This window comes from Anarrhichthys ocellatus, unplaced genomic scaffold (assembly GCF_004355925.1).
Source record: "Anarrhichthys ocellatus isolate YVR2014 unplaced genomic scaffold, GSC_Weel_1.0 scaffold10, whole genome shotgun sequence".
Lineage (NCBI taxonomy): Eukaryota > Metazoa > Chordata > Actinopteri > Perciformes > Anarhichadidae > Anarrhichthys > Anarrhichthys ocellatus.
Window position 1 is genome coordinate 10,826,492 of NW_022280040.1, and position 12,436 is coordinate 10,838,927.

The 12,436-nt window shown below is 42.9% G+C and overlaps 1 protein-coding gene across 1 annotated transcript in view; it reads right to left on the reverse strand.

The window, feature by feature from the left end:
• The window catches only part of LOC116385115 (TRAF2 and NCK-interacting protein kinase-like), a 42,207-nt gene extending 34,251 nt beyond the window's left edge, over positions 1–7,956 (reverse strand). Inside the window, exons 1-2 of the mRNA XM_031850317.1 lie at positions 6,642–7,956; positions 3,511–3,576 (exon numbers count right to left, since the gene is read on the reverse strand). Of these exons, the coding sequence (XP_031706177.1) occupies positions 3,511–3,576; positions 6,642–6,749 (174 nt within the window). The 5' untranslated portion in view covers positions 6,750–7,956. The remainder of the gene's footprint in view (positions 1–3,510; positions 3,577–6,641) is intronic.
• Between the last annotated feature and the right edge of the window lie 4,480 nt (positions 7,957–12,436).

Consider the following 12,436-nt stretch of genomic DNA (forward strand, 5'->3'; position numbering starts at 1 on the left):
ACAGACCATAAAGCAGGGGATGCTTTAGGGCGGGGCTTACTGCGATTGACAGGTCTCTAATACGTGTTGTTCGGTCTGGGAGTTGTTGTTTTTTCATCTTACAACTTTAACTCTTTCACAGTGTGTTTTCACTTCATTAGAGTTAATTGTAAAAATGTTTGGGTTGTCTAAAGAATACAGTGTTGTAGCTCCGCCCTCTTGTGTCCCTTCTGTTTGCAAAAAACAAGATGGCGACAACCAAAATGCTGAACTCAAGGCTTCAAAACAGCAGGCCACAAACCAACGGGTGACGTCTCGATCTCTCCACCAATTGCATGTTTATATCTGACCACTAAACATCGGGCCACTTGCTAATGTCCTCCACTCACTAATAGACACAGATCTGGAAGGTCCCTTTGTTTCGGTTGCGTCCTCCATCTTTGCTGGTTAATAGTTTCACAAGCTATTGCAACTCTCCGGAATTCTGTTGCCAAACATGATTGCTTACAAACTGTAAAAGGGTCAGACCAGCATTTAACGATGCTCAGATGTTCCCGTAGAAACCCTTTTATTCTGAAACTATGAGAATCATATGGTACTTTATGGCATCTGACTCAAAGATTACTGCACATGATATTCCCACAATCTGCGTATATGAAAGAGTAATGTTTAGAAAGTGATGAATTCTGTGCATTTTTTTGTGTTAAAGTCAAATAATCCGTTGTTTTCTAAACAAGAGAGTGACAACACGTTCGCAGGATGTAAAATTGTGAAGAAAAAAAACCCAAACATAAACAAAAGGCTGTGACATCATGACATCAGAAATAAACTCGACTCAGATCAGAGTTTGTAGAGCGGAGGTCTTTGTACGTCACGCGTTTTCATCCAGCTGACAGGAATGTGATGAAAGTGAGACATGAATGAGGAAGGAGGCGTCGCTGGAGGGCTTTTAAAAAAAAGAGATCTGTGCTTCACCGTCAGCGACGCCTCCGGCACCAGCGATCAATTTAGAGTTCAGCGTGGACAAATAACAACTAGAAGCCTTCTCCCTGCACACGAAAAGCATGAATCTGACATCCAAAAAAAAAAGATGAATTAGACCCAGTAAAGTACCTCTGATTAAGTGGGACAGAAGGATGTTTAGACTCTTAAAGCTCACAGTGAGTTTCAATCAATAGAACAAATTGAACTGATTAATCAAATCCAGGAAAAGAAACTAAATTGTTTATATACGTTTCTACTCTGGATTAATAAAGATCTATCGTATCAAAGGTGCTGGTGCAAGACACTCTGAACAGCAGCAGTTATATTTCTTTGGAGAAATGTATTTTAAATGCTCTCCAGGAACGGACATCTCCGCCATCATTCAGATATTCCTTGTTTTATTGCTCGCTCACTATCTGTAAGTGTGAACGATTACTAAACCTGGGAGGCAGGAGGAGGAGGAGGCGTCTGCAGCCTCCAGGAGAGAAAACACATTTGGAAGCAGCTGGAAAACGAGTACTTGAAGTTTTTCCTCCCCCCTCATGTACATCTCAGAGGTAAACATTGTGTAATACTTTAGTGTACGACTCCAGCAGCTCCATAAATAAATCCTAGGTAGCAAAGACATGTACTTGGAAGAAAATGATGTAATTTGGCACTAATTATAGGCAAAACGAGACAATAATTAATTAATTCCAATTCATTTGTAACTGAGTCTTGAGAGTGAGTCAGCCGTCTTTTGTTTATTTCTGGGATCGTGTCTCGTCCCCGGACTCTTCATATCCGGAGAACGAAAACATGATTCGCCATCGTGACCGATTAAGAGCCAATTTGTGCTGAAATGAACGTTCCCCGACCCTTTTGATCACCTTATATCATCTTCAACAGGTAAACCAGCCACTTAGAAGAGATACACGTTCGGTGCACGTGTTGTTGAAAACATACACATGTTAAATACTTAACGGTGTGCAGAAGAAATGGATATTTTGTTTTTAAATAATTCAGTACATTACAATTTGTAGTAGGAATATTGATTTTGTATTTCTCGAAACACTTAATGCACAAAGGATTGTGGGTGTTTTAGGTGCACGGAGGATGCACATCCTGAAAGACATCCTCTGCACGAAGGACTCGGCCGTCGGTAGAAATCAAAGGATCCTCGACAGTTTCTCCGTTTGATGAAATAAAAGTGTAAATGTTCTGATTCTATTATCCATACTCAAACACTCACTCAAGTGTATTGACCCGCCCACTTCCACAGCATGATAGTTCTTCCAGTGAGCGTTATTATTTTAGATCTTAATTTACCCACAATGCTCTGCGATCGACCCCAGTTTGTTCTGTCAATAATTTTTTCCCAAAGCAGCCGTCGCCTTGTTGAAGCAGCAGATCAATACCGAACGAACGCGTCAAGGTGCCGTGCGTCTCGTTGTGTATCAGCAGACGCGTGCGAGTGCGTCGATGGCTGTCGAGCGCGCACGCACGCACGCACACACACACACACTTCGAGCCAAAACACAGCATATAATCCCTAAAAATATCTGTCATTTCTCCATAAAAACTAATTGAATTCCTAAATTAAAATACTAAAACGTCGAAAAAGTCCAGCAGCGCTCACATTGCAGCTTAAAAACAAGCTTTAGCGACATGCAACATCTGCAAATGCTCAGTGTTTACGAGTTGTATTACTCGCAAACACACAACAGGCCTTTTCAGCCCAGCTGGATAAAGACGTTTTGGGGTTTTGTTGTGAAAATGTCGTCGGTTAAAGTTTAAATTAAGTATGAAAACAAGGACGAGTGAATCAAGAGTCAAGAAGCAAAGCATTTAAAAAACTCTTAAAAACAAACAAGCTGCTGTGTTTGTTTTTTTTAGAGCTTTTACTAAATGTGACAAAACCTCCGGTGCACGTCGTCCATTCATATTCTGAATTCTGATTATTAGTCGTAATGAGGTAAGAGCTCCTTTAAAAGACACAAAATGTATATGTATAATTGATATGTATAATATCAACCGTGTGCGTGATGTCTATTATAAGTACTACACTACCCACAATCCTTAAGTGCAACAGCGGCGTCTCTGATTGGTGGATTTTTGAGGAGAGAAAAAAACAAAACTTCATTTTAGACCGAAGACTGTTCGTTTTTAAGCTTTTCAGGAGTTTCCAGAGGTGGCGAGTCGCCAATCGCAATTGTTTATGGGATAAGTAGTTCCTTCACTTATAAAATAATAATGTACACAGTCCTTTTTCCCCCGTTTGTTGCTTCGAATTAAGATGTTTTATGCTCTCGATTCATCTGGTAGTTGGTTCTATGCTTCACCTCATTACCTTCAAATGTACTCAGTACGACAGTCCGCTTCAAAAACCATCAACCTCTAATTTATAACGCTGAGAAATTATGTTTTGTGCCATTAAAACGGTTCCAATGGCGAGTTTCTGACTCCTTTCATCCGTCATTATAAAACAAACGTAGCTCAGCTTTTGAAGATTGCTCACAGAGGGAAGCGTCACACACACACGAGGCTGCACGGATTATTAAGTCTTACCTTGTAGACCTGCCCATAGGTGCCGTTTCCAACCAGTTCGACCAGCTCAAAGATACCAGCTGGGTCCTAAAAGAGAGAGAGATGAGGGAGGAGGAGGAGGAAGAGGAGGAAGAGACAAAAAACAACAACAAGACAAAGTCAGTCAACAGAACATAAACTGGATTCAACTGAACACAAGATGGATTTAGGAATGTGTGTGAGGAATTTGACCCACACACACTCACACACACACACACACACACACACACCTGTAGCATTACCCTGTGAAAAGCCTCCCTCTCTCTGTATCACCACACTGTCATTACTCCTTCAGTGGGGAACTAACACGCAAGTTTTCAGAAACCATCACATTCAGCAGGATTATTCTTCTGCACCTAAAACCACCGAGTCACATTCGACTTCCTGCAGAGATCCGAATTATGAAAACGTCACGTAAACAAACACGGAACCTTGATGAGAAACACGACGCGTGTAAACGGGTTTCTAACCAGCTGCTTCTTTGTGACTAAGTGCATGACAAAGACTCACAAAGAGATGAATCCCTGAGTAGCTTTCTAATAATGGTGTTGAAGTCAAGTTTGTCCAGCCGTTATGCTAAGCTAAGCAGAACAACAACGATAAAACACAGAGTAAAAAAAGATGGAGGTCATTGTGAACATTTACATCTGCAACAGAGTTCAGTGCAGATTATAACCACTGAAAGTAGAAACGCTTCTATAATATTAACACGGGAACTTCAAGTAAACTTTTTAAAATGATGCAAAAAAGAAGATAAGCAAATAAGTGGCGTCTCCATCAGCTGGTCTGCAGCGAATAAACTTTGCTTCAAATCTTTTTTTCAACAAAGAAAAAACCTCAAGACAGTAAAAACTTTTACAGAAACATAAACTTTCTGATGCCGTGCTTCAGAATGAGCATAGAAATATGTGAATGTAAACAAAGCTGTTGAAAGAGGAAACCCAGACGCTCACACACTCTCACACACTCTCACACACACACACACACACACACACACACACACTCTTATCTCCAGGCTGATTAAAATTCAGTAACAGATTTTGATCTTTAAGCATACCTGTGTGTTTGGTATTAGCGTGCATGTGTGTGTGTGTGTGTGTATGTGTGTATGTGTGTGTGTGCTCGCGCTACAGTTGGAGCCTCCTGAAGGGGATTAGTTTAAAAAGCAGCGATTATTTTCACTCAAGGTCAAACAGAAGCACATTTAGTCCTGGAAGACTGCACCTTGTGCGCGCGCACGCACACGCACACACACACCTGTACTTGCCTGTTGCATCCTTTAAGACCACACGCATAACAAAACCACCAGCGAAGAAGAAAGAAGGAAAGAGGAAGGAGCTGATGTTAAAACAGGCCCACCTGCAGGTTGCTAGCAGCTAGGAGGCTAATAAGCACACAGGTGCACCAAAGAGCATGAATACAAGTGTGTGTGTGTGTGTGTGTGTGTGAGTGCATTTATAAAAACAAATTTAACACGTTCAGCTCAGTGGGAGCACACAGCTTATAATTAAGGCGACAAGCAAACCGTGACTCCACAGCCGTGACTCCACAGCCGTGACATGATCCAGACCGTGAGTTTACCAGTCTCCTGCACCACTACGTGGAGACGGGCACTCATTCGTCTGGCTGCAGAACGCCATTTCTGTCGCCAACATGCACACTTGTATTTCTGATGACGTCAGCTGTAAAAGGGTCTATAGACGTTGGAATATACAGGAGAGTAAAGCCTCCTCCTCTGTTTACAACCTCTCTGACCGCTCGTCTTCCTCACCTGTTGGACTCTTCTAAATATATCTCAGCCTCTGATGGGACAAGACATCCAGGTTATTTTCCTTCAGGGGAAACGTAACGAGGAGGACACAACCTCTGACTCTGAAGTCTCACGGTGAGAGGAGGAGGGTAAATGAGATCATTTTGGGAAATGAAACAGGAAGTGTGTGTGTGCTTGCGACAGGCTTTGCGTCACACTTAAAACCCCCCCCCCTTCATCCTGGGTGACCTAATTTCTAGTCGGAAAGCAAGGATTCTCATTTTTCTCGGCTCTTCTGTCTTTGTCCCAAAGTCTGTTTGTATGTCTGTCTCTGTAACACACACACTCACACGATCATGTCCAGACTTGAGTGTTGCTCTGCAGGTACGACTGTGTTGCATAAGCAGCAGGCGAAAAGGAGAATAACGCGCACACACACACACACACACGTAGTTATATCGTTCATCTTTAGCTGAGCAGTTACATCCAAATAAGAAATTTCCCCTGAATGCATCACCACAGTCCATCTATCCTTCACACGCACGCACACACACACATTCCAACACTGTCTCCTTCCCTGCACACCTCCCCGTCTTTTGGCAGTCGCGCACGTGTACGCGCACAGACCAGCAGCCACTGACATGCAATGCTGCTGTCGCCACACCATCACGAAATGGCGGAACTCGCTCCTGTTGAGGTTATCATCGTTATTATTCAGTGTGTGTGTGAGAGAGAAAGTGAGCGCGTGCATGTGTGCGTGCATCTGTAGGCTCTGTGTGTGTGTGTGTTGTGAATCTGTCAGTGAGCAGGCAGCTTAACATCTGCCCCACATAATCGGCTGCAGACAGAGCGGCCTCTATTATGCTGTCTGACGCACGCGCACGAGGGTGGGTGCACGCGCAGTATAAGCAGCAGCAGCTCAGGGCCTCATTACATCACGTCCCAATTGTTAAGAAAAAAACAAACAACAACAACACTAGTGTCGGTGGGAGGCCACATGATCCCACGTTCTTCCATCCGACCTGATTTCCCTCAATCACTGGCCGCCGTGCACGAGCACTACAGCCCCAACACACACATACTAACGTACATGCACGCGCACGCACACACACCACCAGGTAAGCAAATCTAGAGGAAAGCGCAGGGAGACGCATCATTGCGAGGAGAGGAGGGAAGTGAGTGAGGAGGGAAGTGGGTGAGGAGGGAAGTGAGTGAGGAGGGAAGTGGGTGAGGATGAAGAGAGGAAATAGGGAAGGGGGGGGGGACAGGTGTTCAACAGCCCCCACACGCACGCGCGCGCACTTCGACACAGACACCGCATGCACGTGCACACACACAGAGAGAGAGAGGTAGGAGACATTACCCGTAGTGCAGACAGGTCTATCTCGTCCAGACTCCGCGCCGGGGAGTCGCTCGCCATGGTGCTCTCGGTAGATACGGGACTCAAGATGGAAGCTTCCTCAACGACCATCGACCGAGAGGTGCAGAGCGGCGGGGACGAACACACACGAACACTCCTCTAAAAGAAAATTTAAAATAAAAAAGGTCTCCCCACCACCACCGCCCCCCTAGAATGAAAAAATGATCCTCGATGTTGCGCGCTGTGCTCCAGGTTGCTACATGCTGCTCGGCGCGGTGAATCCGGCGCTACATACCTCCACCTCGACACAACCGAGCACAGGACAGGACTGAGGGAAGGGGGGGGGGGTGACACACGTGCATGCGCACAGAGATAGCGAGAGAGACGGGTGCACAGCAGCAGCCGAGGCGCTCACACACACACACACACTCACATGGAAACACACACACACACCGTCGGTCCGTCCGTCTGTGAGGTGGAACAGCAGCGCGCTTCCCGGGAGTGGCCTGCGAGGAGGCTGCGCTACAGACAGAGACGCCCACAATGACACACGCACACACACACACACGCGCACACACACACACACACACACACACACTTTTAGTGTGACAGGAGAAATACGCATATCTGCACAGCTGTCTGCTCCTGTATGGCGGCTTATTAAGGCCAGAAAATTGAGTGGCTGCAGGTCACAGGCTCACACCCTTAGCTGTCAGGGGCGTGCACGCGCACAAAGGGGGTCGACCCCCCCCCCCCATGCCCCTCATGGGACATTTACATGCTTCATTTATGTCTTAATGTCACATCAGAGACATTTAAGTGGTGCCTCCTCTGAGGGATCGAGCTCCAGTTAGTGTCCAGAAATAAGCATCTGATTATCCTAAAATATAAAAATATAACCAGCGACATTTGAATCACAGAGGTTTTTATTTTATAGTAACAGCTGCTCTGAAGGTGTTTCCAGATTCCTCAAAGACTCGTTGAACCATCTGGATGAAACATAATCTGCTGCATAATGAAATGAAATGTTTTTATGTTACAACCAGCTGGAAAGGACATCAGTGTTTTTGCTCTTTTCATAAAACACAAGCAAGATATTATTGCGTTGTATTGCATGAACATATAAACTATTAACAAACATAATTGAATTAGTTAAACTTGAATTGGATGCAGTACTTTCCCTACTTGCATCTGTGACTTTAAGAGGTACCTGTGTCTCAGGTGAAGGGCGTGTTCTTGGACTTGGCACCGCCCACCTTTGGATCTATTGTCCAATAGATTTGAAAGCCTCTTCAAACAGGAACTTCATTAGCTGTGATCGTCACATGCAGAACTCCTGACATGACACTCCCTATGATGATATGTATTCAGTATTATTACTTATATATTTTAATATAATAATATATAATTTATTTTTGGTTGTTTGGCATCTTTGTAGTCATTTTGTGTCTCTTTTCGGTAGTTTTGCGTGTCTTTGTGATCAGTTATTGTCTCTTTATGACTTCCCAGCACAGTAATGGCGGCGCCGCTATGGTGGAAGGGATGAGCCTTTACTGTATCTTTTGGTCTCTTTACATCTGGTGAGGACTCAGCATTACTGGTCCGTTTGTAAAACTAAAGTCCCTTTCCCCTCTTTTGGATTTCAAAGCTGCTGAGATTTATGACTCACCTGCAGGACACGCCCGTAGTCTGTTCTTAGGATCACACATCTGTAATCACATGCCGAAATCTGCAGGCACATGAATGAATGTTGACCTTATATAAGACAAGACACTGAATAATATATATATAAAGAAACCAATATCACATCATGGGACGATGTTGTCCCCCCCCACCCCCTACATAAGAACATGAGCCACCGATTCAAAGACACATTTTTGGTTGTTGTGCTTCTCTTTGTAGTTGTTTTGTGTCTCTTTTTGGTCGTTTTCCGTCTGTTTGTTGTGGTTTTCTGTCTTTTTTTGCTTGTTTTCCGTCTCTTTTTGGTCGTTTTGCGTCTCTTTGGGAATTCCCAACAAGAAAAGTTAGCTGTAACTTCAAACAGAGGTTCCCAAACCTTTTGGGCCCCTGAGCCTGCATGTGCCCAGCAGGCCTGATCCAAAATCCCTCCTTATACGTAAATAATCAGCACACGAGTGCGTTAATCGTTTTAATGCCACAGCTGCAAACAAACACATCTCTAGTAACACATCTCCTCAGAAGAACTCTGAACGTCCTCAGTCATGTTTCTGTCTGTGCACGTCCTCAAGTCTCCACATGCTGCTCCACTGAATCACTCCATCAGCGGAAAAACTAAATGTCATTTCACTGAACCGGCAAATGACTAAATTGTGTGTGTTGGAGCTGTAAACAGCAATTAATATGATGCGTGTCCCACCTTTTGTGTGTCTGTGTGAGGTCATGAGTCTCCTTCTCCGGTTGTTACAGACACAAAGTTCTCAGGACACACCTGAATCAGGGATGTCATGCCAAAGCAGGTTTACACACCCACACAAACTAATGTCTCCACAAAGTAACTTCAACTCTCAGCTGAAGGTTTTAGGCTTCACAGAGATCTCGTTTATCTGTTGCATTGGATTCCATTAGACTCCACAGACGTTCATGTTATGGTGTCCAGATGTCACTTTTTGGGTTTGACGCCAAAACACCAAATATTACAGCCTGCTGTGATGTTCAGAATCAGTGAACACATACATTACATTTTACTCAGGTTTGTTGTCAATGTTCTGACACAATAACTGAACTATAACGTACATACAAATATATATATATATATGTGTATATTTAAATTAGGGGCGTCATGGTACAGAATAATGAAATATTGACATAATATACAAAAATACAGGTATGATAATATCAGAGCTGCAATTATTCATAAGTTGATTAATTAGTTGTCAACTATTCAATTAACCGGCAACTAGTTTGATAATCGGTTGAAGTTATTTTTTAAAGTATAAAAGTCCATATATATATATATATATATATATTTTTTATTATATATATATATATATATATATATATAACCCTAACCCTATAACAAACAGTCTATATACAATTGCTTCTGTAAATTGTAAACAATTACAATAGTGCCTTTTTTTAATACAAAAATTTAATTTTAACGTGATTCTGACGTCATTAAGCTGCTGCTCTGACAGCCTCCCAGAGGAGTCCAGAACGAACAGACCCGGACCAGAAGCCCATTAAAGCCCATTAGTGCAGAAACGTTGGCACAGTTCTGTCAGTGTAAGAGTCAGATCCTGTGGCGCCGCCTAGTGGCACAAATGAGAGCTGCAGGATGGAGGAATTTGGGGTGTTTGTGGAGGTGTTGTGAGGACACAGCTGATGCTCATTTGCATCAGTGACAAGTTTTTCATTTTGGTGACAGTGTGAGCGAAGGAGGGAGGGAGAGAGAGAGACAGAGATGTGGATGAAGATGCAAACAGATCAGACGGAGAAAATGTGTTTCATTTACACAAATAATCCTGTTATAATCTTATCTTGTTCTGAGGCTTTTTCAAATGCACTTCTGCAAATACCTGCAAAACATTCAAAAACATGTTGTTCCTGAGCTCCCTTCAGTAACGTCCCGTTTACATAAACATTAAATAATATGTTTTCAGTAAAATGTAACTGAAATGTATGAAATCAAAAGTGTATTCATTCAAACACTTAAACATTACATAAATATGCTTTAGTATAACCTGAATGTAGACAAATCAAGTCAACTTTACTTGACTGAATCATAAAGTCACGCTCTGCGTGACGAAACGTCACTTCACCGACGTGACACGTGACCTCCGAGCGTGGACTTGGCGTTCTGATCAGATTCTGACCGACCGAGCAGGGCCAGGTTATAAGGCAAGTCCAATTTGCCATCTTAAGTAATATGTTATTTTAGAAGTATTTGTTTTACGAAGACGGATATGGTTCTTTTGGCAATTATATTTGAGAGGTTGGTGAATTTAGGTTAGCACGTGTCCGAGGATGCAGAATGGCCTGCTATGTGATTTAGCACGAGCTAGCGGCTTTGGTGCCGGTTAGCATAGCTCAAAGTTCAAAGTTCGGATTTTATTGTCATATATACACATGTGTAAAACTGGAGATATTCTACTAGTGTGAAGAAAATCTGATGTTGCCCAGGGAGGAGTGTAATGTTTAAAGGGCTTTTATGACTGGCTCCTCGCAGGTAATACACATCAAGTAAGTAGGCAATATGTCCTGAGTAGCATCATTAACTGACAAATAAACTACACACACTGCTATGTTCAACGCTATAACGTTACTGCTGACTTCTCTCACTCAAGCAAATTGTTTTAACATTTAATAGCTAGACTGAATATATATATATATATATATTGCAGAACTTAATTATTTTCTAGTCAAAAAGAACATTTCAGATATCCACAATTATGTTCTTCTTTGGAAAAATTACCAAATTTTTGCCATTCATGTGTTTTATTTTCAGATATCCATTATTGCATTTTTTGATCGTCTTACTCACATTTCAGATATCTACAATCCAGTTGTTACTAGTTCTAACTGAAGGGAACCCTTTTGGAACAAAATGGCTTACTTTATTGTAGATATCGACTAGTCATAATGTCAATTGCGAATATCTGTAATGACATTTTTAATAGTCGATATCTACAATAAATCTTTAATAGTCATAATGTATTTTAACCATTCAAAAGTACACTGTGGCAGTGGCGGGCCGTGCATGTTATACCTGGGCCTTCACTGCTGTCCTGCAGCTGAAACACAGCTACGGTTATTATTTGTTTGGTGTAAAAATGAAGCTCAATACTCCGAGAGTGCGTCTGCTCTCTGCTCTGACTGCTGCGCGAGGCTTCTGTGAGAGTACCCGCCTGTGAGTGCTTTGGGGTGGAGGAGGGGCTCACGGCAGCACCCGCTGCTCGTTCACGACAGTAACTGCAGAACGGTACGTGCTTTCACGTCAGAAAAGGTCTCTAGATTTGTCTCTAGTAGCTTTTGACAAAGAAAGTCGCCACGAAGGTTCGGAAAGTCGTCAGATTTAGCGAGAAAGTCGCCAAGTTGCCAACACTGGCACCCTAAATATGTCCCCAGAGCAACGTAACAATGGTTCCTATCACATAATAAACCAAACAAAAAATCCATCTTCATAAAAACAAGTTGTACAAACAATAATATATAAACAAGCATATTAAAGCTACTGCAGATGCAACAACAAATGCATTCAACTTACCAGAGCTGCTGTTCACCGTTTAAAGACAAAGTGCATCCTTCTCTCTTTGTTAATGAAGAGTTTTCTGATGGTTCACGGTTTACCGTGGGGGTTTAGGATTGGAGCAGAGACTCCAGCGCAGACTTAGACACAGGACACAATGAGAGGTAAAATGCAAGGCTCTTTACTGGGCACTTACGCATACGCAAAAACAGAAACCAAAAACAACTCCAACCGGGAGCAGAAAAAGTCCAAACTGGAATAGAAGCAAAGTCACAAAAAAGGGCTTGGTCACAAAAAAGCAAAGACACAAACCTTTTTGTTGTGAAAATATGCAAATTAGCTCATGACGTAATGGGTCGTTGCAAAAAATAAATGATTTCGGCAGAAACTCACTTTTTCCTGGTAAATAATTTACATCATTTTGACCTCAGACGTCTGTCTCTCCCGCTGCACGCGAGGATCAGCTGTTGCGAGTGGGTTCCACCGTTGCCACGGCAACGGTTGCATAGCTGCGGCGGTTTGTTTAGGGTGGGCGGGGCCGATGACGTCACGTCCCGACGTTCCTTTCAAGTTTGATTCTTTGTGACGTCAC